General features: G+C 35.4%; 4 protein-coding genes across 11 annotated transcripts in view; 3 read left to right on the top strand and 1 right to left on the bottom strand.

The window, feature by feature from the left end:
• The window catches only part of LOC110824321 (uncharacterized), a 53,743-nt gene extending 27,586 nt beyond the window's left edge, over nt 1–26,157 (bottom strand). The window contains exons 1-9 of one of the 8 annotated variants that reach the window (XM_088222265.1): nt 25,907–26,156; nt 24,170–24,264; nt 10,903–11,012; nt 8,926–9,536; nt 8,712–8,836; nt 8,480–8,574; nt 8,149–8,385; nt 7,358–7,445; nt 809–860 (exon numbers count right to left, since the gene is read on the bottom strand). In XM_088222265.1, the coding sequence (XP_088078391.1) occupies nt 809–860; nt 7,358–7,445; nt 8,149–8,385; nt 8,480–8,574; nt 8,712–8,836; nt 8,926–9,509 (1,181 nt within the window). In that variant the 5' untranslated portion in view covers nt 9,510–9,536; nt 10,903–11,012; nt 24,170–24,264; nt 25,907–26,156. Of the gene's footprint in view, nt 1–808; nt 861–7,357; nt 7,446–8,148; nt 8,386–8,479; nt 8,575–8,711; nt 8,837–8,925; nt 9,537–10,902; nt 11,013–24,169; nt 24,265–25,906 lie in introns of all 8 variants that reach the window. The other 7 variants (XM_088222266.1, XM_088222271.1, XM_088222264.1 and 4 more) reach the window with 7 other exon arrangements.
• On the top strand, nt 14,304–15,220 carry LOC148253391 (uncharacterized). The gene is made up of 2 exons (XM_088223357.1): nt 14,304–14,602; nt 14,689–15,220. Exons 1-2 carry the CDS (start codon nt 14,304–14,306, stop codon nt 15,218–15,220), a joined length of 831 nt encoding a protein of 276 aa, XP_088079483.1.
• Nucleotides 15,411–15,734, top strand: LOC148253390 (uncharacterized). Its single transcript, XM_088223356.1, has one exon. The coding sequence runs from the start codon at nt 15,411–15,413 to the stop codon at nt 15,732–15,734; it is 324 nt and encodes a 107-aa protein (XP_088079482.1).
• Nucleotides 16,546–17,428, top strand: LOC148253389 (uncharacterized). Its single transcript, XM_088223355.1, has 2 exons — nt 16,546–16,959; nt 17,078–17,428. The coding sequence occupies exons 1-2, from the start codon at nt 16,546–16,548 to the stop codon at nt 17,426–17,428; spliced, it is 765 nt and encodes a 254-aa protein (XP_088079481.1).
• Nucleotides 26,158–26,765: the final 608 nt, after the last annotated feature.

Genomic DNA, 26,765 nt, shown 5'->3' with positions numbered 1-26,765 from the left:
ACTGATCAAAATCTTAGCACAATCAAAACTGTGAAAAATGTTGTTCAATTTTTGGCGTTCTTTAAATATAAGATACAAAGTGAAAAGAAAGAACCACAGATCTAATCATTCTCAGCATGCGTGATCCATGGAACCTCTAATTAGGTAGCGACACTGATCCCTCAACCTGTTGCTATTAGGATTGAAAAGGGCCAGTACCTAAACTATTGGAATAAGGAGCAAAAACTCCAGCTTTAACATGATATAGTCAACTTAATACTTCAACATACCACAGCACAAGACAGTGTTCTGCTTCCATGAGGAGGTCACGGACTCAGAACCACATGTCATAAAAACTCTGATATATTTTTACAGAGTTCAGAGTCAAAACCCATTAGTATTTCAGAAGAAAGCAGTCAATTATATGCTCAACCCAAGTGGTTAAAAGTTAGCTTAGCAGCTTTTTTATCTTCAAGCCAACCAGATAAAATTTCTTTCTTGAATGGACAGACAAACAGTATTCATGAAGACAAATCATAGTGTCAAAGGTCCATTTCAACCATTTAGGTCATAACAGGCAGGATCAGAATTTCCTCTTAAGATTTAACCTTCCATGACGTAAAACAATGAATTTGGAAGGACGTAAAAAATACGAATTTATATCGAAATTGATGCTCCATAAGTTGCTCTAGAAAAGCCCAATCTTCTTAAATTTCATACATTGTCCATGATGACATAATTTAGCACCACTTCTAAGTAGACTTCAAACAGCTTAACAATAATAGAAGAACATTATGTAAATATGTTAAATCTCAATTACATAAATTACCTGTCATCAGCTTCAATTTGTACAGAAGGGCCGATGTACTTCACACGATCCCCTGGAAAGGATGATGGAATAAAATAATTGACTTAATAAAATATAATGTGAATATGCATCATGACATCCCACAAGAAAAAGCCAGAAGAAAAGAAATGGAAAGGAGAGACAGAAATCGAGAGAACCCAAAATACTAATGGAAAAATAGCAGTATGGACGAGACCCCATGAATTACCGCAGATGTTATTTAAGGGAAAAAAGAAGCAATAGAACAAACTAAGAATGCTATTGATTCAAATGTGATTTTTTAGAAAAGAATAGCCGAGTAAAAATACAATAGAAAAGAGATAAAGATTTAAATAAAAAAATAATATTCTTCCATATTCCATTCAAGTTAGGTGAATTGGTAATCCTTACTTTAACAAGTGGTAGTAAAAAATCATTATTATAGAATCCAACATAAAAATGGAGTCAACTGTGAATAAATATTTTTTATATTACAATAGGTATTATTAGAAAACAAAAAGATAAGTATAGAAATGAAGGATTAGATAGCCCTCCCAAAAGAAAAACAAACGATAAGAAACAACATATCTGAATAAAAATAGTTAGCTCATCTCTGTATAAAATAGACAAAGAATCATCTTTAAATGTCCATAAGCCCAGAAAGACACCAGTAACAAACAAACTATCTCAAAGAAGCAAAAAGTGTGAGACAACTCATATATTAGAGATCCCTTCATAGAGAAGATCTTAGGGAACTTATCAAGTTGTTATATGATTCTATTTGGAAAAGTTCCAGTTTTACACGAGGGTGGAACCCCCTCGGTGCTCAATTAATAAATCTTTATCTTTTTCTATAACAAATTTAGAAGAAAGAAGTAAAAGGCAAAATGAAATGAGAATAAATGTACTAGAGGCAAGTTTGACAAAAAATGACAAAAATCATAATGATGAAAACAAACAGTCACAGAAACATAGAGCTTTTGAAACTCTCTCTCTTTTGCTTCTGTCCAGGACCATCGGTTTAGGACCCTTGAGTATTTTGTTTAAGGATCATCTCTCTTTTTTGTGGGGTAGATTTTGTTAATGTTTCAGATGTTTTCTCTTTCAGAGAACTATAAATTTCTATACAGTTGCACCTCCTTTGTGCTCTTTTAACATATTTCTATTTTTCTCTATTAAGTATATGTGTGTGTTTATATATATATATATATATATATGCATATGCATCAGCTTGTTTAGGGAGCCATCACCATCAACCAAGTTGGGAGGACATCACAAACCATAAAAGTTTAACATTTATATAGAAGATACTTTTGTTAGGAGAATCCCTTATCCTCTTCAGATGTATTCTTCTCTTTTATCTCTAACAAACTTCCTTTTGTCAGAAAAATTATAAATGAATATATAGAAGAGGAAAAAGTAGATGGTCAATGAAGAGAATAAAGGAAGAAGTTTCTATGAAAATAGGAGAATTCCTCTGATTTTCCTTGCAATTTCATGGGCACAAATGTGCCATTATATAAGCCTTCAGTCAAGCCAAAAACGGTTAAAAAGGTACTAACAAAAGACTAAAAAATTAGTGAAAAGAATACCCAACTGTCCTAACAATATCAGCTGTCCTAACAACTTGAGGCAAAACTAAGTTATCCCTAGTGCAAGTATACATGTATATATGCATTCCTACATATGTACATTCTATACTCCCCCTCAATTTAGGTTACGTAAATCTTAATTAACCCTAAATTAGATACAAAATTATTGAACTCCCTTTTTGGTAGAGCTTTGATGAGTATGTCTAAAGTTTGTTGACTTGTCGGGATGTATAGGAGTGATACATCCTGAATTTCAATTTTCTCTCTAATGAAGTGACGATCAATCTCAACATGTTTAATTCTATCATGGTGCACAAGATTTTTGGTCATGCTAATAGTTGATTGATTGTCACACCTGATCCTCATTGCAGTGAGAGTAGAAAATCTTAGTTCAAGTAGTATCTTTTTAAACCATACTCCTCCACATATGTAATGTGCAAGTGATCGTAATTCAGATTTAGCGTTACTCCTTGATACAACAGATTATTTCATACTACGCCAAGTGACTAAATTACCCCAAACATAAGAGCAATAACCAGATGTGGATCTCCTATCTGTCACAGATCCAGCCCAATCAGCATCAGTGTAGATCTCAATATCTCCGACTATAGTTTTCTGAAAAAATATTCCCTATCAAGATGTCATCTTTAGATACCTCAGAATACGATAGACAGCACACATGTATTCTTCAGTCGGTTCAGACATGAACTGACTCACAGTGCTAACAGCAAAGCTGATGTCAGGTCTTGTGTCAGCCAAGTAGATAAGTTTGTCTACAACTCTTTGACACCCCTCTTTATCAATAGGTTTACTGTCACTTTTGGAACGAAGTTTAGCATTTGTTTCCATAGGAATCTTTGCAGGTTTATAACCAAGCATACCTGTCTCATCCAGAAGATCTAAGATATAATTCTGCTGAGATATAAAAATTCTCTTCTTGGATCTGGCAACTTCCATTCCAAGAAAATACTTGAGTATCCCAAGGTTTTTTATTTCAAATTTTCTAACTAGAAAGTCTTTCAATTTTTGAATTTCTTCACTATGATCACTTGTTAGGATAATATCATCCACATAGACAATTAATATAGCTCTCCTTCTTGTGGTACAATGCTTGACAAACAGATTGTGATCGGACTGACATTATTCACATCCCATATGTTTCACTGCATTGGTGAATCTATCAAACCATACCCTTGGAGACTGTTTGAGACCATACAGTGCCTTTTTTAGTTTGCATACCTTTTGGGGATTCATTTCGAGTCCAGGTGGGACTTCCATATACACTTCTTCCTCTATATCACCATTAAAGAAAACATTTTTCACATCAAATTAGTAGAGAGACCAATCAAGATTAGATGCCAAAGAGAATAATATCTGAATTGGGTTGTGCTTAGCAGCAGGAGCAAATGTCTCTTGATAATCGATTCCATATGATTGGGTAAACCCTTTAACGACAAGTCGTGCTTTGTAGCGGCTTACACTACCATCAGGATTGTACTTAGTGGTAAAAATCCACTTGCATCCTACAGGCACTTTCCCTGGAGGTAGATCAGATAACTCCCATGTCCTATTTTTCTTAAAAGCTGAAATTTCTTCTTGGATAGCAATACGCCATACAGGAATCTTGAAAGCTTCATGAACTGTTCTTAGTTCAGGAAGAGTACTATCAAACTTACTCACAAGTGCATGGTACTTTAAAGACAGCTTGCCATAAAAAACATAATCCTGTATGGGATGCATTGTACAAGAACGAACACCCTTTTGTAAAGCAATAGGTAAATCAATATTATCACTTGAGTTCGAATCTATTACTTGTGTTATTCTGGCTACTTGGTCCAGAAGTTGAGTAATAACAGTGCATAATTGGCTCAGATACTTTATCTTTACCTTGAGTTTTATTTCTCCTTATATAGACACATAACTTACTAACTGTGGGTAATGTGCTATCAGTCTCTACGGTAAGTTCACGTTCTTTGGTAGTTTTATAGACAGGTTCTTTTTCTTGAGTTGTCAATGGAGTCTGTAGTGGAAGTATATTCACATCCCACAATTGATATTCCTGAGTTCCAGATGTCTCCCCCCTAAATATCAAGAGTGGGATAAAATTGTCGGTTTTCAAAAAAAATGACATTCATAGTATTATAGAACCGGCGGGTTACTGGACAAAAGCATTTGTAACCTTTTTTAGAAGTAGAATACCTGACAAAGACACATTTGAGGGCTTTAAGATCGAGTTTCTCTCTAAGGTGACTGTCAATGTGAACATAGGCAGAACAGAAAGACTTTAAACGGAATTGTGTGAAGGATGTGTGATGTTGGGAAGGCTTGAACAAGAGAGTCATAAGGTGTTTTGAACTGAAATATACGAGAGGGCATCCGGTTGATCAGATATGTAGTAGTGAGGATAGCCTCTCCCCAAAGGAATTTAGGGACATTTGTGGTAAACATAAGTGAGCGGGATACTTTAAGTATATGCCTATTTTTTCTTTCGGCTACACCATTCTGTTGGGAGGTGTAAGGATAAGAACTTTGATGGACAATACTTTGTTCAGTAAGGAATTTGCTTAGATTGGATGCAAAATATTCACATGCATCGTCAGTTTTCAACATTTGTATTTTTGTCTCAAATTGTATTTGAATCATAATGTTGAATTTGTGAAAAATTTGACCAATCTCAGATTTTTCTTTCATCAGATAAATTCAAGTTACTCTAGTGTGATCATCAATAAAGGAGACAAACCATTTTGTGCCAGTAACATTTTTAATCTATACCGATCCCCAAACATCACTATGAATTAATGCAAAGGGTTTTGAGGGTTTGTAAGCAATACTGGAATATGAATTACGAGTGTATTTAGAGAATAGAAATACTTCACATTGAAATGAACTTGAATTTTTATTTCTGAATAGAGTAGAAAATAGTTGTTTTAAATAATGAAGTTTGGATGTCCTAATCTATAATGTCATAATATAATAGATTTGTCAACATTAGAACATCTTACAGATACTGAGTTAGCACATACTGCACTTGAAGTTTGTCCATTTGAAGGTGAGATTGTGACTGGTAGAAGATAAAGTTTTGATTCCTTCTTAACAGTGTCAATCATCGTACCCGTGGCCAAGTCCTGAAAAACACATGAACCACTGTCAAATTTAACAATATAGTTCAAGTCGTTACATAATTTGCTTACAGACAGCAGATTGCAATCTAGATTAGGCACATAAAGAACAGACTGTAATATCAAATTTGATGATATAACGGTTGAGCCAACCCCTGCTACTTTAGAACTTGTTCTATCAGCAATCTTGATGGAGGAAATTTCCTTACATTTACTATACTGATGAAGAAATGTGATATCTCCGGTCGTATGATCGGATGTCCCTGAATCAATAATCTATATTTGCTTTTTCACAGAGTAAGCAGATAAACTGAATAAGTAATTACCTCTCTAAGCAACGAATGTATTACCGAGAATACCCTTCTGAGAAAACATTTGTAGGAGAGCTTCCATCTGAGCTGGACTGAAATGAGAGCTTTCGGTAGGTGTGGGTGCAGGGGATAATTTTTCTAAAATTACCATATTGCCCTGAGTATCATTTTTGTAATTCTTCTTATCTGTCGGTTTACCATGTAATTTCCAACACTAATCTTTAATGTGACCCGGTTTTTTGCAATAGTCACACCAGGGTCTCCCTTTCCTTCCTCCTATTTCAGAAACACGCTCGACGAGAGGAGAGGCCAGCTCGGGTTTTAACACAACAAGCTGGGATTCACTCAGTAGCGACTTCCTCTGAGCAGCAAGGGTGGAGCTCGTCTTCTTTCAGTTCGGGTCAGAGTAAGGATCCACCATCATGATTTTTTTCCTACTCTCTTCTCGACGGATTTCAGAGAAAACTTATATGAGACTTGACAATGGTTTGGTACTCAGAACACGACCACGAACTTCATTTAAATTTTTGTTGAGACTCATCAAGAATTTGAATACCCTTTTTCGGTCAGTGCGAGTTTAGATGAGTTTGGAGTCCTCGGGATAGCTCCACTGATGTTCTTCGAAGACGTCAAGCTGCTGCCAGTTCCAAGTGAGTGCATTGTAGTATTAAATCACGGTGAGCTCCCTCTGTCGCAGGTCGTGCAGGTGAGTCTCGATTTCAAAGATGGCTGAGGTATTGTCTCGGCTAGAGTAAAACTCGCGCGCGGCCAACCAAATGTCGTGCCCAGTTTCATACAGCAAGAAATTCTCTCCAATCTCTATTGTCATTGAGTTAACTAACAAAGACATTACAAGATTGTTTTCGACCTTCTACGAATGGGCTCTTGGATCATCTGCTGATGGTTGAATGGCTTCTCCCGTAAGATATTCATCTCTACTCTTTCCTCGGATGAACATGAGGACGAATGATGACCATTGGAGATAACTACTCCCATTCAGCCTATGTCCAGTGACAAATGAAGGTGTTTGGTCGACGTGAGATTAGGTGATGGACATTGAATTATAAGAACCTGAGATAACGTCAGGGAGAGAGGAGTTTTTCTCATCCATTGTCATTTTGGCTTGAGTAAGATGGTGAATGATTCTGGATCAGAATTGCTGCTCTGATACCATGAAGAGAATAAAGGAAGAAGTTTCTGTGAACAGAGGAGAATTCCTCTTATTTTCCTTGCGATTTCATGGGCACAAATGTGCCTTTATATAGGTCTTCGGCCAAGATAAAAATAGTTAAAAAGGTGCTAACAAAAAGCTAAAAAAATTAGTGGAGAGAACACCCAGCTGTCCTAACAATATCAGCTGTCCTAACAACTTGAGAAAATACTAAGTTATCCCTAATGTAAGTATACATGTATATATACATTCCTACATATATACATTCTACATGAAAAAAGACTAAATTATTCCTAATGTAAGTATACATGTATATATACATTCCTACATATGTACATTCTACAGTCAGAATATGTTACCTCTCTTAAGTGGACGTTTGGTTTTCTCAGCTTCAATAGCCTCCGCTTTAGATGACTCACTGGAGCTCTCTAGTTCTCCAGAGACCCTCTGCCACAAAAACAATTACAAAATCAGAATATATGTATTAGAGTTCAAAATTCAGAGTTGTTAGACATCTCTAGGAACCAAATTACAAGTAAATTCAGTTCTCCAATTATGCAGAAAGAAGAAATAAAAGAAGCTAAGGGATCAGTGGTTTAAACAAGCCACCTAAAATTTTTGTGGGAAGAATAAAGGAAAAAAAAGACAATTATTTACAGCTAAGCACCTACATCCTTTCACCACTTACTAATGCAGGTGATTGCTATTATGTAAATTAGCCTTCTCCAGCTTGAAAAACAAACAAAAATATGCTACTGATAAAAAGAGCAGAATAGTTTAAATGCCTCGAATTTCAGGCATATTTTTGGTTTCTCCTAAAGCTTATTTCTCTCAACTATGAAACTGAAATTTCTAAACAGTTAACTGCAACAAATAGCTATATCAGTAGAGTTGTTAATCACATAGTTATATGTAGCCAGATTGAAAGACACCATATCATTTCACCAACAACTACGTTTTAAAACGACCACTAAGTCTAGACAGGTATCACTTAATCACGTAAAGTAGATTATATCATAAACCATTAGAATTGACATTCTCAGCTTCAAGAAACATTAGATACCAAAATTACATGCTGAAGCCCAATATGTACCAGACTTGTTCCACAAATTCCCATTACTCAGAAAAAAAAAAAAGAAAAAACAAAAACCTTCTCAAAGTCTTCTAGGTTGTATGGCACTAGCTTCTTGAGTGCGGCTTCAGCAGTAGCTTCTACACCAGCTTCATCATTATCACTACAATCTGTTCTTGCCTCATTGCTGCTTGTCCACTCTTCTTCATTAGTTGCATCATTCTCATCTTCAGCCTCTGACTCTGAAGCAGTATCATCAGCTGACACTACATTTTCATCATCTGATTCACCCTCTGAGCAATCATCACTAAAATCCTGCACCAAAATAAACAAAAATAAATCAAGCTTCAAGGACGAAAGGAGTAAAAGAAATTTGATATCTCATACTGCCCAAGTTATCAAATCTCACATAAGGAGCAAGAATACTGCTATCAAGCACTAGCAGGGGCACTTTTAAATCACGCGCAAGTGCTCTAACTAATCTCTCTCGATAAAGCTCAGTACCTGGAAATGACATCATTCAGTAATTGATCAAACCGAAAGATTTCTGTCATTAAAAGTAAACTTTAAAGTAGAAGTATTTCCATTCCAATAACAATGTGAAGAAGAAAATGTATAAATTGGTTAGACCAATTACAAACCAGGAATACTCTGAAGCAATATTCTTCCACTTGATGATGCCAATCCAGAACCATATGAAGCAGTGAACTTCTTATGCTTTAGGTGAGAGGCTGCACATTCCACCAAAAGATTTTTTGTGTTTTCACTGTAATAGAGAGGCAATAGGACTAATTAAAGACAAATTCAAGTAACCTGAAGACCAGAAAGATAAAATTTTAAGTCAGTCGGCTTTACTGAATGTAGTAAGGAAAGGTCTCCCAAGAAACGTGTATTTTCTGCCATGGAAGAATTCTCCGTGCAAACTCATTTTTAAACTTTTCACGCCTCGTTAAAAAAGGCGATTCCTTTTTCTTACTATCAAGGGCAAGCTTTTCATTGTTGAGCCATTCCTTTTGATCCTGCTCACCAAGCCGAGCATGTGCATCGGAAAAATGCTTCAAATCTTCTCTAACCTTCTCCCGTCGAGTTTTCCCCTTATCAAAGTTAGGGTCATTATTCACAGGTCTGTGATTATCCTCACTAGCATTCCTTCCATCACCTTCAGAACTATAAACACGTAACTGGCCATTTTTCAAACACATACTAAACCTCCCAGACAAACAAGCATAACTGCGTCCACAGACTATACCGCGAGATGCAAATGAATCAAAGAAATATTTTCTGATTGAACTATCAAGTGATGAACACCTTTCAATATTTATGTGCCTCAAAGAACGAGAAAAAGCATATTTTTGGTACTTTGGCCAAATTAAAAATTTAGATTGTTGAAACACCAAACCCCATTTCTGGTTTCTAGCCTTTAATCTCCCTGCATACATTGCAACTTCTTAGTATTGCTTCCACCTCTGCAAATTACCATTTGTTAGCTCGCATGATCATATGAAGCTTTGATTAAGAAAATTAAGAATGCACAACCACTCAATGAGATCAAGGGAAAAAAGTAGCAAATCAGCAGTCTCACAAATAAGTACCAATGAGTTAGCATCCGAAAAGGATTTTCACTAGATAAACCTTTATAGCATATTCTTTCCACGTACAAAGGATCTTTCATATAATTTTAAAACACAACTAAACTATGCACCTTCCCGTGCCCACAGAAAATTTGACATTAAGCACAAAGAAATTAATTCATGATAAAAAAACTGAAGACAGAATAATATTTTCTATTAACTATTTGTTCATCTCACTTCTTTTCAAATAAAATACTTTTGCAAACAATATCTCCAACAGCATAAAATTGGATTCGTATGTTTAAACTTTTCTTGATTTAGAAACAGAAAAAAAAGATACATGCCAAGGAAAAGCCCCTGATGACCCTGTTTACTTCAGCAGATGACATAGGATTCACGAGTACCCGATGCCTCTGATAATGCAAACCGATGTTTACTTCACATCTAAATTAAAGATATTAGATATCACTCTTTCCAAAATAATAGTGGACACCCAATAAATAGCTTTTCAATTGATAGTCAAATTGTGAATCAAAATTTCAATTTTTTGAACCGAGAACTGCGAACAGAAACAAATCACAAAATTCAGAATATAGTTAGTATCTCAAATTCTATATATATGATACAAATTAAAATGCTTATAAAAAAAATTTTTAAACTTTTAAATCATATATAACTTACACTGTAGAAACTAAAACTTATTTTTTAAAAAATAAACTGTCTAAATATATATACTAACTCAGAAGAACTGAAGAAGTAGAAAAAGAAAATATATTGTAAACAACTATATATATATATACTAACTCAGAATAACTGAAGTAGAAAAAGAAAATATATTGTAAACAATTAAAAAACTTATTATTTTTTAAGAATAAATTGTGTAAATATGTGTGTTAACTTAGAACAATTGAAGCAGCAGTAAAAAAAAGGAACAGAGTATTTTTATTCAAAAAAAGGTTACTTGAATCTTTTTCAATTTTCGTTATCGAAGTACCTAAAAATCCAAAAGAAAATTGAATTTTAATTTATTTCTACTTTCAAGACTCAATTCAGATCTGACCGGGTGGATCCAATATGCTTTAAACTCGGCTCTAACTAAGGTTGAGTGAATCTCACGATACAATTCCATTCATGCCCCTCGCTATCAATTTGCAAAATTCACCTACAGTTCTTGATACATTGTGAGTCGTTCATAAGATTCAAATAGTTTTTATGTTGAATTAAATCTTTATGACTTCGAATCATGAAATACAATTCTAACCACAATGATTGGGAATCCACCATACGAGGTTAATGTCTTCAATTCCCTCCTTCCACTTTATTTACCCCAAAATACTCCTAATTCTTCATGAAATTTTACTGGTTAAGCAACTGCAAGAAGACAAAAATAAAGTACTTTCAGTGCTCATTTTTCAAAATTTAAGCTCCAAAAAGTAGCCTTGAAATCTGAAACTATTTTTTAGCAGTCATCTTTTAAAAGAGTTTAAAAAATAAATAAACAAAATTTGAGATTTTTCAAGGACCTAAGAGGTGTCTTTGTTGAAGTACCAGTGTAGTACTTTTTTTTCTTTTTGGAGAGAAAAGGATAATGGTATTAAAAGACACCAAGGAAATACTACCTATGTAGAAAAATACATATCTGAAAGAGAAAAAATCTATATGTAGAAATCCAACTTCTTATAGAAGTCCAATTCCTATACAGATCTTCAGGAAAATCTTCCTATAAATAGAATCATAGTTGACTTTCATAACTACAAGATCATTTCCTTTTCCTGGGGCTTATTTGTATTTAATTTCATACTAAAATTCTCTCTAATCTTTTTTTATAAATATCTAAATATTGTAAATTAAGTATCATGAATAAAAATTCAATAAATAAAAAATTTAATTACAAATTTTATGGTACCAAAACAGAATCTTTTCATCCTAAAAACTTACCAACGACCAAATACAGAATGGTCACAACAAGAACCAATGACCTCTTTGAAGTCACATATTGGTTTGATGAAATTATTTCTACCAAACCACTTCCAATTCTGATCACCAGCCACAAATTAAACAGATGCACATAAATTTAATGATCTCAATCGGTCAAGATCTTTATCTATAAAAGAGGGAGAAAAGAATACCTCATCAAAAAAAGTCACCCAATCGAGCAATGAAAATCCAAAATTCCAAATCTAAAAGGTCAAGAATATTTTGGTCATATCATGACTAATTAATTCCATGAAAAATGATATCAGTGAGAATTTCTTATTATATAAGGCGAGACACAAATTCTGGAAAATGTCCAAGGAATTCTTCTCAAGTAAAGAAAACATATCTGAAATTTTCGCCATTAAATCTAGCCTCCGTGACTTACAGTAAGGAGATCTTTCTATAACTCTACTATAGCTTGAGTGGTGAGAAGCTCGTGGGCACTATTTACGAAATTGTGTCGAAACTCTTGCAGAGAAAACATGGTTGCAATATACAGAGGATGAAAATAAACATATAATTTTGTTTAATGTAAGTACTTAGCAGCTTGTTATCAGTAAGAGAGAGAGAAAAGCAATCTATGTTAGAGAGAGAAAAGCAGCTTTGTGCTGGGGCTTGGCCTTGCACCTTGCGGCTCGCAGCCGCCCCTGGGGCCTTAGTGGCTGCCCAGAATGGCCGAAAATATTTGTACGTCACCAATAAATCTTTCGACTTGATTAGTGCGGGGAGGACGATGGATGGAATGAGGGTTTACGAGAATGGGAGAGGGTTTCGAACGTTGATTTTTTCAAAAAAGCGGAAGCCGACTAGCTCCTCAATGCTCTAGAGGACTTCTACTGGAATAAGAATGGTTTGACTTGGGGAAGACACCATGTGGGGCATAACAGAGATCTATGGATTTCGTTCGGGCGAAACAGGAGAGGTCCTTACTTAGTCTTGTTGGAAGTGTGGGAAAGGAAGGCAAGAAGAATTTTTATCCCAGCCGGTGCGAAGGGACGGGGATGGTTGTTGTTTATGGTGGTGGCTTTTGAGTTAGCTGACAGGAAGGTTGTTAATCCAAGCTCCTTGAACAAGAAGACAAAGAAGGAAAGAGAAGTTGATAAGGCTAGAAAGAATCGTAAGGGCTCCTGGTGGTCATGTTTTAATTGCCCACACTGTGTGATGACAATTCATTTCTCAGGGGATGGTGGGGTGAACCATAACTATGCGGCGCAACTCAAAGCCTCTGAAAATCAGTACAATCGGGTAGGGCAGAAGGATCCAGCGAACTATGTGGGTTGGGGGAGGCAGTCGACCCAACCCGCCCAAAAGTTGTTTAGGCCTGGTTGGTTAATGAAAAATCAGGGCCAATCTAGGCCGAACTTGTCCAAACCCAATGGTGAGCGTAGACTCACACGTGAAGAGCAAGGTAAATGGGTGGTGGACCCGAACAGTTTTAGAAGCAGACCGAATGGAAGAGGCCCATTCAGGAAATATGATTGGAGGCCTGTTGGAGTATTCCTACTGATGGTATACCTTCGGGTGTGAAAGTGGTTAGCTGATCTCCACCTAAGTGTGGTCCAGAAGAGAGAGGAAATATCGATGTGAGGGTGTTGGCCGACGAGGATGCGGAGAGAGAAGAGGATAGAAGAAACGGGGAGGAACTGATTCTTGTTGGAATGTTCGACGAAAATGCAACTGAGACGAGATGTGACCTTTACGGAGGAGAGAAGGAAGTGGAAGCAAATGGGTATACGGAAAGTGAGGCAGGCGAGGTTTTCTCTACTGATAGCTCCCAGGCTTTGGTTCAGATTGAGGAGGCCATCCAAGCTTTAGATGCGGTGATGTTAACTGATCAGGGAGAGTAGGTTTTGTTCCATACCTAGGGAGAGGAAGTGGACTGTGATGTGGATGATGGATGTACTGTGTGGGTCCTACAAAATATTCAAAAATTCAGCAAGATGATGGGAGTTTCCTTAGATGGCATGGAAATTCAGGTACTGGTTTTCTTTACTGAAATTTACTGAAGGCGAATGATGAAGAAAAGGAAGGGAGAGAGTGTCCCTAAAGGGAGGAAATTTGGTGGATCGGGTATGCCGAGAGAACTAAAAAGACTGGAGTTGTCGATCAACTATAAGGGAAGGAAGAAATTGAAGGAAGGAGGGGGAGATAGGGAGATGAATACTGTGTAATGATAGACAAGATTATTTCGTGAAATGTGAGGGGAATTAATGACCGGAATAAGAGGATTGTCATCAAGGGATGCCTGGGGAGATGGAAGGCGGATCTCGTGTGCCTTTAGGAATCCGAAGTGGATGCATGCGATATGTTATTGGTGAAAAGTTTGTGGAAAACACAAAATACTGGGTACCACTTCTTGCCTACCAGAGGTACTGCTGGGAGAATTGTGATGATGTGGAATGAGGATCGATTGCAGTGCATGGACGTGTGGTAGGGGAAAACTTGTATTTCAGGGAAGTTCAAGTGCACCAGGGGAGGGGAAGAGAGGATTTTTTCTGGGGTATATTGCAGGGAAAATAGTGGTGAGAGAGATTTACCATGAAATGAGTCAAGAGCCTCTAAAATGAAGTGGAGTGGGAATTGGATGGGGGGGTGGGGGGGGTGGGGGGGGGTGGGGGATGTGGGGGGGACTTTAACATGGTTATGGGGAGGGATGAAAGAAATGGAGGAAACTTTAATGCGGCGATGGCTGAGGAATTCAGAGAGGTTGTGGAGGAGTTAAAGCTTGCCAATCTCCCATTGATTGGAGGCTCTTGGACATGGACAAACCAGAGGATTAATCCATCGTGTTCTAGGATTGATCGTTTTCTCATCTCACCTGATTTCTTGCTACAGCTTGCAAGGGTGACTCAATGCTTACTTCAGCGCCCCATCTCTGATCATTTTCCTATCAATTTAACCTTCGGTGGAATCCACTGGGGGCCGGTTCCTTTTCGACTGGATAATAGGTGGTTGAAAGCGTTGAAGTTCAAAGAATTGGTTGAGTAAAAATGGTTCTCTTCCAGCTTCGATGGGACAGCTTCTTTCAGAGTTGCTAGCAAACTAAAACTGCTGAAAAATGAAATAAAAGCTTGGACCAAGTAGGAAATCAGAAAGAGGGTGAAGAGATGGATTGTTGGCTTAGTGAATTGGTGTTGTTGGATGATCTGGAGGGCAGGGAGGGGTTGGGGGTTGTTGATCAGCTTCGTAGGGATGAGATCAAGTTGCTGATGGCCAGAAAATTAAAGATGGAGGAAGTGAATTGGAAGCAGAGGTCAAGAGAGAAGTGGCTGTTGGAGGGTGACACAAATACTAAGTATTTTCATGCTTTAGCAAGTCACAAGAGGAGATGTAATTACGTTGAGGAGTTGGGGCTGAATGGAGTGATTTGTAGAGGCAATGACCGGATGAGGGAGGCTGCCAGGATTTATTTTGAGGATGTGTACAAGGAAGAATTTAGGCTGAGACTGAAACTGGATGGCTTAGACTTCAGAAGAATCAGCAGAATAAGCAGGCAGAATTTGGAAGCAATGTTTACTGAGGAGGCAGTGCAGGTTGTGCTGATGTCCTGTAATGGTGATAAAGCCCCTGGACCGGACGGTTTCAATATGAGATTCTTCTAAGACTTTTGGTATGTGATTAAAGATGATGTGATGGAGTTATTTCATGATTTGCATAATAATGGTAACTTTGTGCGGGAACTTAATTGTACCTTCCTCGTATTGATTGCAAAGAAGAAATGTGCAAAGAACATGCAAGACTTCTGACCCATTAGCTTAGTTGGGTGCATATACAAAAATTATTGCAAAGGTGATGGCTGCGAGATTTACTAGAGTTTTGGGGGAGGTGGTTGGCAAATGTCAACATGCTTTTGTGGAGGGAAGGCAAATCCAAGATGTTATACTTGTGGCTAATGAGGTTGTGGAGGATTTGGTGCACAAAGGAAATGAGGGATTAATTTATAAACTTGACATGGAAAAAACTTACGAGCATGTTAGTTGGGATTTCATGGATTACATGTTATATAGAATGGGTTTTGGGATAAAATGGATATGGATAAAAGCGTGTTTGACTACTTCTTTCACTGTTTTAGTCAATGGCGGACCTTCTAAATTTTTCAAGGGACTAGGGGTTTGAGACAAGGGGATCCACTCTCCCCGTTATTGTTTATTCTTGTGATAGAAGCTTTGAATGGATTGATGGAGACGGCTAAAGAACTGCAGCTGGTTAGAGGGGTGCACGTAGGCAGAGGTGATAATTCCATTGAGGTATCTCGTTTATTCTTTGCGGATTACACGTTATTTTTGCAGCCAAAAAAGCAATACTTAATGCATCTTAAGTGCATCCTCCTTTGCTTCCAAGGCGTTTCGGGACTCAACATTAACTTAACTAAATCAGAATTAGTAAAGATGGGGAGTGTGGGTGAAGATAGCAGCTTGGCTTAGATCCTTGGTTGCAGGACTAGGCAGCTCCCCCATAAAATATTTGGAGATGCCGTTAGGGGCGAGATACAAAGATAAACAAACATGAGAACCGGTGGTTGAAATGTTTGAGAATCGGCTTGCGACTTGGAAAAGGAACTTCTTATCAAAAGGAGGAAGATACACTCTAATCAAAAGTACACTTGCTATCATTCCAATATACTATCTTACTACCCTAACTATACGGGTTAGCATTGCAAAAAAATTGGAATCAGTTCAATGTCGCTTCTTATGGGGGGACGGTATTGAGAAAAGAAAGTATCACTTGGTCAGATGGCTGAAAGTTAAAAAACCTCAAATCATGGGCGGTTTGAATATCAGATCTTTGGTTCATATAAATAGGGCTCTTCAAGGCAAGTGGCTGTGGAGATTCTTTAAGGAAGATGGCAGATTTAGGAGAAAGGTTATAGTTGCTAAATGGGGCAGGCTTGATTTTGCTGAGGAGGGTTTCCGTGACTGCAGGGCCCATGGCCTGGCTTTATGGAAGAATATACCGAGATTTAAAAGAGCGCATCAACTGGAAATTGGGTAGGGGAAACTGTATAAGGTTTTGGCATGATGAGTGGCTGGATGGAGGATACTTGAAAACCAGATTCCGTAGAATATATATCATTGCACAATCTAAAAACATGAGAGTTGAGGAGGCGTATGCAACGGAAAATGGAGGTTTGTCTTGGACAGTAAACATCTCTAGAAATCTAAATGATTGGGAGGTTTTTTATTATGACGAGATTTTGAGGCTGGTCTCACAATGTCAAATTAGTGGTGAAGCTGACCAGATTCGTTGGAAACCATCGAAAAAAGGTGAATTCACGGTTGATTCACTTTATCGGCAGTTGGTGGGGACTGGGCAGGATAACATTCCCCTTTTTCCTTTCCAGGTGTCTGCCTAGAATTGTTTTTTTCGAGTGGGAGGCTCGTAGATGAAGTATATTGACACTTGATAAGCTGAAGACTAGAGGCAAGATTGTGGTTAATGGGTGTTTTATGTGCAAGAAGGCTGAGGAATCCTGCTGCCACTTACTTCTTCACTGCGAGGTGGTCCACGATTTATGGTACCAGATTTATAGACTGATTGGAATCAATTGGGTCATCCCTGTTTCTGTTTTTGATGAGATCGAGGCTTGGAGTGGGATTGACCTGAAAAAGAATATTGTTAAACTTATCCCTTTAACCTTTTTTTGGGCTATTTGGAAAGAAATGAATAAGAGGGCGTTTGATGGTATTGAGAGAGATATTAATAGACTAAGAGAGTTATGGTTTAATTATTTTAGTAACATTGTGTTGGGTCATAACATCATTAGAAATGAGAATTTTGGAGATATTATTGACACCCTAACAAATTCGTAAATTTGTATATGGATGGTATCCCATTGGTATCCTGTTTATATATATTTACACTTTTTATCTAAAAAAAAAAACCTACTATAGCTTGATGTGTTTGAGAAAATTGCATGAAATTGTTCAAATGATGCAAAACGGTATCCAAAAAAAAAATGGAAAAAAAATTAAACTTCTCATGGAATATGAGAATTGGATAAAAATTTGGATGAAATCCGGAAAAAAAAACTTGAAAACCATTACTTTGTCTTCATGAGATATTTTTTTGAAGGAGAGAAGAAAGCAAAAAAAAAAAACATGATGTTGGCAGATAAATTCACAAATCCTACTACCGTGCAGAACTCTGTCTTGATTGCCTAAGCCCTCATCCCAACTCAAACAATCAGCAAAGAAAAAGAAGGCCTTGGTGTGATTGTTACAGAAAAAAATGTCATACTCGATACAATTGCTGAAAAATTCATGGAAAATCAACTTATTTGAATACCATAAAATCAACCACAGAGAAAGAAAGTAAGGAAAATCCTGTCTCTATTAATGAAGGTGTCTCCACTAGAGAATTATGTCCATTAAACAAAGAGTATATAGAAACCCTCCAAAAAATATTCCTACATTAAAACTTCATCAATAACAACATACGATGTGGTACAACAACATAAAGGGGCAATTCCTCTAATGTGTTTAATCCTATTTCAGAGAGTCAAGATACTTGAATCATGATTTAGGGGCATCTAATCACGTGACGGAAAATAAAACATTGTTTCAAAAATATAATCCATATAAAAAGAACTTCACCATAAAAATAGCATATGTAACACCCAAAAATTTTATTTTATAATTTAAGATTTTATTTTAAATGTAATAAAATAAATTTTTTATTTTTTATTTTATTTTTTTATTTTAATTTAGAGCAAAAAATGAAATAAAATTGATGAATGATTTAATTGAAAACAATTTTGGGAAAAAGTGATGAAAATTTGGGTTCTGATGGTATTTTTGAAAGAAAAATCGAAAAAAAGAGGGTAAAACGCAATTTTGGAAAGTTTCACCACATCAGACGCCCGGTCATGAACCTTAACCAACCAGGACGCACCAAGTGGCAGAGACACTAACGCGGGAAGCCACGTGGGCGATCCATGTGCCTGCGATCGAATGATTGAAGTCCGTTCCTGCGTGCACGAACGGCCTGAATGCACTCTCTTCCAAATGCGAACGAACAGCCAGATTCAAACACAATCAGATGGCTCAGATTGAATAGCGATGGACGGCCCAAATTGGATCGCCCAAATTCACTCTCTATTTAGTCGCGATCGAACGGTTCAGATCAAACGCGATAGACAACTCAGATCAAAAGCGATGGACGGCCCATATCAAAAATGGATGGATATAAATAACTCCCATCCGCACCAAACCCTAACCCTAGCTGCCAGAATCCCTCACCGAAGAAGACGACCCAACAGCCAGAGAGCCGACCGCCGCTGCACCGGAACCGTTTCCGACCGCCAAAAAAAATAAAAACTTCTCCTTTTGCACGAAATTCAATTTTAAGCTCACCCATAGCTAAATTGAAGCAAAAAGAGCGGTCAATTGGCCGAAAAACATCGGCGAAGTTCAGCAGCACCGCCGCGGGGAATTTCACAAAATGCCTCCAATGAGACCCTTCTCGATTCCCGTTTCGCATAATTTTTCCACCGTTGATCACACCGTTTTCTTCTCTACAGGTTGACCAAAGCAAAACACCCAACCGCAACGTGAGCCGGAAGAGCTGCCGCACTGAAGAGCCCCACCGCCGGTGAAATTCGATGTTTTGTGTTTTTCGGCCAATCGAGACACTTTAACGTGTTTTCTCATAGGGATCGATACAAAATCGACTGAATTCGGCCAAAAACGGCCGACTCAAGACGGACCGCTGCCGAGGGCGGCAGCGCCGTCGCCGGAGCACGGCGAAGCTGCTGTGCCAGAATTGCAAAATTGTCTGAGTGGGCCTTGAGACTGATTTTGGATTTATTTGGAATATTTGTAGGTGCTATTAGCGCGTTTCAATTCCCGAAGAAAAATTCAGAGAATACAGAGACCGCCCGTAGGAGCAGTAAACAATTTAGCTTTTCAGGCGTCAAATCGAGTAAGGATCCCTCACCCTATTTTCTATCATAAAACTGAAGTTTAAATAAATAATAATATGGTATTTTGTGCGATTTTAGTAAACATGCATAATTAATAACGGATTGCTAATGGAGCCGGAACCGGAAGTTATCTACTGCTGTTGTTGATTGTTTTTACAGTTTACCTGCATAATGGTATTTTATTTATTTATTTTATACATTTGAATGCATGTATGGTTTATTTTACGTGTTTACTGTTGAATAGGGAAAAATGAAGTTTAAACGGTAAAGAAATTGTGTGATTAAATGATTATATGAAACGACAATCTTACTGGATATCTTGAGAAATAGTGGACGAACCGAGTACATAGAGAACCCTACCGTGAATGTTGTCTCATACCGGACGAGATATGGAGACTTGATAATTTGGCACTCATACCGGACAGGGTATGGAGACGGCCCGCTTCACCTTCATACCAGACGGGGTATTAAGGTTTAGTAAATTGGAACTCATACCGGACGGGGTATGGAAACGGCCCATAATTGAGAATGATAAATGAAAGAGTTCACATGTAGCGGGGGCATCCTTATGAACTCTCATGGATACCAGCAGACTGGTGAAAAGAGTGGTAGTTATTGTTGGGTTTATTGATAATGGATATGAATTTATAATATGTACTATGATGGCTGATCATGCATGAAATATTGATCTGTATTATATTATTGTTTTTACAGGTTGTTTTCATAAAATTCCACTATGATAAGTAAACAAGAAATGATTTTATGATTGATAAATGAATTTGCTAACTTTAATGCTCCATTAGTGGTTTTCGATTTTATATCAATCTTTACTTCTGTGTCGGTGATATAGTATGATATTCTTACTGCGCTAGTATAACTCATCCTTTATTTAAACATTTCAGATCAAGAGGACCAGGTTCCAGATCTCGATCCGCAAGAAGATTACGAGTAGATGCTAGATATTTTCTATTTTCCTTTTGTTTCCTTATTTTTCGTATTTTTTTCAAAAAATAAATTCCGTAATATTGTTTAGTACTTTTAAGTTATTGTGTAAGGAATGTAAACCTTAACCTTTCATTTCGCTTTCATACTTAAGTTATTATATATTTCCTTTGGATATTTACGGAGTCGTTACAGCATATGGATCTCACTCTGATCGGATATCTCCATCTCAAAAAAGTTAACATTGAAAGAGGTACTTGATGTACCTAATCTGGATAGAAATTTGTTGTCGGTAAGCAAACTTATCCAAAATCATAAATGTTACTAAATTTTCCTCAAAATTATGTGAATTCTAGGATTTGGATTCAAGGAGAACGATCTAGAATGATAAATTGTACTCTGAACTTTATTTCAAATAAAAAAGTTGCACTCTGAGCTCTTTTTCTTCAAGGATAATGAATTTTTCAAGTGATAATCTCATAATGCAGTATGTGTTGAGACTCAAGATAATCCAACTTACTTAGATAATTTTAGTACAATTATGTTATGACACTGTTAATTAGGACACTAAAAATTTTTGTACCTTCAAAAATTATTCCTTTATTTACTCATAAATAAAAATTTAAAAATTTTTTTTGGAAATTAAAAAATTCAAAAAACTTTCATTATGAAGTATTGTCAAAACATACTCATACCACATCCAATTGCCCCACAAAGCCTCTAAACCGTTTAATATAGCGCATAATGATGTCTACTCCCATCTACAATCAACAATATTTTTAATATTCGATGGCGTTTAACAATATGGTCCCAACTCAATTCAAGACAAAAAAATAAGTGATAAAGACAAATAATGCAAAAGAATATTTTAAAAAAGAGTTGGGTATGTATCTTGAAACAGAGAGAATGTTTATTAAAACTCATGTGTTGATACTCCTCAATAAAATGGGATAGCCGAAAAAAAGAATAAACATCTTCTGAAAGTTGTCCACTCCCTTATGTTCACAACTCAAGTTCAAAAATTTTTTTAGGAAGAAACTGCTCTAACTACAACTTACCTTATTAATAGTATGATTTCTCTGGTTCTTGAGTTTCAAATACCCTACCAAGTTATACTCCAATTTTTCCTACCACTTGACTTCTATCTACCTTGTCTATCAAAACCTTTGATTGTTCAGCTTGGTTCACATACACAAACATCACATTAGCAAACTATACTTGAAATCAATAAAATGCATCTCTATTGGATATTCATCAAACCAAAAGGGATATAAATGGTATTCACCAATCATTAGAAGTACTGTAACTCCATGGATATCACCTTTCATGAAAACCAACTGTACTACAAAATTGCTATTCAGAGGAAGAAGAATAAAGAAAAATTTCAATTTTGGAACTCTACCATATTTAATATCTTCATCATCCTCTAACTAAACCTATTCAATCTCCAGGACACATAGATTGAGATGAGACACTTATACCTGAACCTACTCACCATACTAAAACACCTGAACTTTCGGTCTACATTAGAAAGAACAAGAACCAAGAAGAGAAAGAGTGATGCGGAACACAAAATTAACCAACTAGATCAAAAAGTCACACAATTTCATTCAAGACACCAAAGGAATTTGATCCTATGAAAGTCTTTCCTACTTAACCATTTATAAATAATTATAGAAATTAAGATCACTGGAAAACAAACGATTAAAAGAATTGAAGAATGCCACGAAAAATTATCTTGATAAGTAGATTCACTTCCTGCTTAACAAGAAGGATAAAGGCACCTCTCTTGAATAAGACTCACAATATTATTGATTTTAATATTTAATGGTTACAACTAGAAATTAAAGGCTTATTTATAGAGTAAGGTCATGAGCAATACAAGGAAATAAATTTTCTAAATTAATTGTAAAAATTAAATCTTACTTTAATTGAAAAATTAATAAAAATTAAAAAAAAAAAATTAACTAATTAGACTGGATAGAATCTTCCCTTTTGGAAAAATTTTTTAAAATGAAGAAGATTTTAATTGATTGTAGAAAATTAGGGAAAAAATAAATGGAAGTTTAGGGTTGGCCATAATCTTTCCTTTTCAGCTGAGATTTGATTCTTTAAAAGTTTTTCTTTTTCTTGCTTGATTCCCTCTTTCACTTGCATTGAGATGCAAGTACTATTATATTCTTAGATTGTTGGACTTATTTTCCTCTTCTTTTGGATTTGGTCTTCTTTTTATGGTACATATCCATGCTCACATCAAAGAGTCACAACCACCTAATCAAAGTTATGAATCTAATCTGAATCCAGATACAACATCATCAAATGCTTCATGTAATCTAAATTCAGATCTCTCCCCTGATAATCCATATGATTATAGACTTATTGCTTTAAGAAAACAAAAAAAAAGAATCCACTAATCATCCAATTCACAATTTTCTTTCATTAGAGGTTTGTCATCAACTTACCAAACATTTGTTAGCAATATTGATAAAATACAGATGACAAGAATGATACATGAAGCATTAAAAGTACCCAAATAGAGAACTACAATCATGGGATCCAAGCATTAAAAAAGAATGAAGCTTAAGAAATAGTAGAATTACCACCTGGGAAACACCTAGTCAGCTGTAAATGAGTATTCACAATCAAGCACAATACTGATGGTAGTATTAACAAGTTCAAAACCCGACTAGTAGTCAAAGGTTTTACTTAATCCTAAAGAATCGACTATCAAGAGACATTTGCACCAATAGCAAAGCTTAACACATTTCGGATACAAATATTCCTAACTGCCAATTTGGATTGGCTATTATACAAATTAAATGTGAGGAATATTTTTAACTAGAGAACTGGAGGAAAAAGTCTATATAAAGGTACCACCAAGGTTTAAAAGTTAAGTCACATTTAGTCCTTGTATGGACTCAAACAACCTCCAAGAGCATGATTCGATAAATTCATCAATGCAATCAAGAGATTTTGGTATAATAAATGTCAAATAGATCATGCTATGTTTGTTAAGCATGATCTTTCAATAAAAATGGCAATCCTCATCATATATATAAATCAAAAAATTACAAAAAATAACACAAATGAGATACTCAGGCTAAAAAAGGTTTTAACTAAAGAATTTGACATTTAAGGCCTAGGAAATCTCAAACATTTCTTGGGAATAAAAATTACTAGGTCAAGCAAAAGAATTTTAGTTTCTCAATAAAAATATATGTTGGATTTTCTAAAAGAGACTAGAATACTTGAATACAAGCCCACAGACACACCCATTGATCCCAACATTAAATTGAGAAGTAAAATTGGTAGTAATCCAAACGAGAAAGAAAGATACCAACGTCTAGTGGGTAAACTGATTAACCTCTCACATACCATACCAAATATCAGTTAAAACGTCAATGTGGTAAATCAATTCATGAATAACTCAACTGAAGAACTTATGGAACTTAGTGTTTTGGATTTTCAACTATCAAAAAATGAGAATTGGACAATGACTATTTTAAAAAAAAAAATAGAAATCAATAAATTAAACTATATACTAATGCAGATTAGACTGGTTCTATGACTGATAGAAGATTTATCTCTAGATATTGTACATATATGTAAAGAAATCTAATTACTTGAAGAACCAAAAAGCAGCCAATGGTATCAAGGAATAGTGCTGAGATTGAGTTTAGAACTTTACCACGGAGTATTTGTGAAGCAATATGGCTACAAAGGGCATTGAATGAATTAAGAATTCTCTCTTTAAAGTTATGAAAGTATTATGTGACAATCAATCTACAATAAATAAACAAAGAACTCAGTTCATTATGATCAAACTAAGTATATGAAGATTAGTAGACACTTTGTTAAAGGAAAAACATAATTAGAAGCACTATCCTTGTGACACATTCAAGTTTGTCATTAAATCGCATACATCTTCACCAAAGTACTATCTAGGAAGACTTTCAAAAAATTGAGCTCCGAGTTTGGTTTACTCAACATCTTCAAACAAACTTGAAGGCAAGCATAGGAATCTGACTTCATGTGAAAGTCTAATTTCTATACAGATTGATATAGTTAGAAAAATCTCCTTATAAAGTAGAATTTTAATTGACTTTCCTAATTAGAAAGTCTTTTTATTTTATAGGATTAATTTGTATCTAATTTTCTATTAAAATTCTCTCTAATTTTCTTTATAAATAAAAATTCAATAAACAGAAAATTTAATTACAAATTTTCACTACAAGATTAACAAAATCAACCCCATCATGAAGAGAGCAGCCCTTTAACATATATGAAGGATATTGAAGAAAAGGGGGAAGAGAAATTCTCAAAAGCTCTATTCTTCTTCTCTTTCCAAGTGAGCCAAAAATGGCATGGGGATAAGGAACTAAAACAGATGTAGTACTTATTTGAGAGGATGAAAATGATATTTTGTGAAAATGATCAAATCCAAAATGGAAATGAAATCCAAGTAAAAGAATGGAAAAAAAATGATTCAAGCCTTCAAACCCAAAATTAAACAGCCTTAAGGATATGTTTGAAACAAATGACTGGAATTCAAATGTACTTTCTTAAACCATGAAAGATGGGCAGGGGGCGAAGAGGAAAAAAAAACAACTCCAAGAGGATAAAATATCAAGTCCAAATGGATTCCAAGTAGAATTAACATATATATTTCAAATTCTCTCAAAATTAAATCCCCGGTTTTCTTCCTCCCATGCTCGGACATAGAGTACACATCAAATTGAATTTCATAAAAATTGTATTTTTGTTCCAAGCCTAGGAGTCAAGAAGAAAGGAAAAAGAAATCTCGCACATAGAACTAAAAAATTATCTTTAAAAAAAAACATGATAAAGAACAAAGTGTATCCAAAATACTAGCCACACACCATTGTGAAAGACAATACTAAAAGTATTCAATCTTCTTAAACTTAATAAAAGATTCAGGTTACAAGAACCAAGAACAATAAGAAACTGCAGATAGCAAAATTAAATAAGAAAATAATAGCCAAATTTCCATTTCTATATAACCATCATCTAGTAGCAAGTTTCCATAAAAACTAAAATTTTCAAACTTACAGTGCAATAAAAGAAAAAACAGAACTCTTCAAGACAATACATAATAACTAAAAAGCTCACCCAAATATGCATGAAGAAAGATTACCAACGGAGGGTAAGTAACCATTATCATTCTCAACAAAACCAATAAAATAAAGCACCCAAGTTTTCAAGTTTGATTTCTCTCTTCTCTAACTACACTTACTCGGCAACCAGACAGAGGCCTAACGATTAAGACCTCCAAAAACCACGAATTTTCATTAGATAGATGAGACAAACAAAAACAAGGAACATTCAATCATTCGCAAAATTAAGGACGAAGTAACGAGGCAATGAAGAAGAGCTATGAATGAAGACAATACAATACAATACAAACCTATTGTTGAAAGCAGAGCCGAAAAGCCCTAGTTTGTTGGCCGCCCCATGGCTTTAATAGCGGCTGACATGCCAATTAACGAAAGATAGATTAATAACAGAGGAAAGCCGAAGAAAGACCGAGAAAACCGGTCTGTAAGAGAGAGGGATAAGATCTGGTGAGTTCTTCCCAAAATACAAGGTGCGAATCTCTGTTTTGCAAAACTTCAGTCACCGTACATCAAACTCGTAGGTTTTTATCTTAAATTTTGTATCTTGTTTTCATATTTTTATTTAAAAACAAAAATATAGGGAAGGTGGATGGAGATTACTATAAATTGTTTTGTTAGTTTTAATTTTTTTTTTTTCAATTCTAACCTAATATATATATATATATAAATATATTGTATATATTCTAAGTTAAATATTAACAATATTAATTGATATAATGTAATTTAATCTAAAAATAAATTAATTAAATATGACTCGACTCAATTCAATTTTTTTCTTAAAAAATACAAGAATCAATTATAATAAATTACTTGATATATAATGGGTCAAGATTATTTTTATCATGCCAGTAATTGGAGTAGAATTGTCTTTTTAAACAAGTTTTTAAATTTTATAATTTCTAACTTCTTAATTTTTGTAATTTTTTATTAAAAAAAAAAGAGTTAAAGAACATTTTATTTTTTTACCAATTCTTTTTTCCACCAAAAATATGAAATCTGCATATATATATATATATATATACAAGTAATACCATTAAATATCACAGTATTTTTTAAAATAAATTATCAAATTAATCCCTCAAAATTTAACACTTATTATAATTTATTTTATAATATATTTTTCATTACAATTTGATCCATAACATTTTA

Source organism: Carica papaya, chromosome 6 (genome assembly GCF_054855325.1).
Source record: "Carica papaya isolate Zhongbai chromosome 6, ASM5485532v1, whole genome shotgun sequence".
In the NCBI taxonomy this organism is placed as follows: Eukaryota; Viridiplantae; Streptophyta; class Magnoliopsida; order Brassicales; family Caricaceae; genus Carica; species Carica papaya.
Note: the sequence above shows the minus strand (reverse complement) of the source record. Positions and strands in the feature narration are given on the sequence as shown.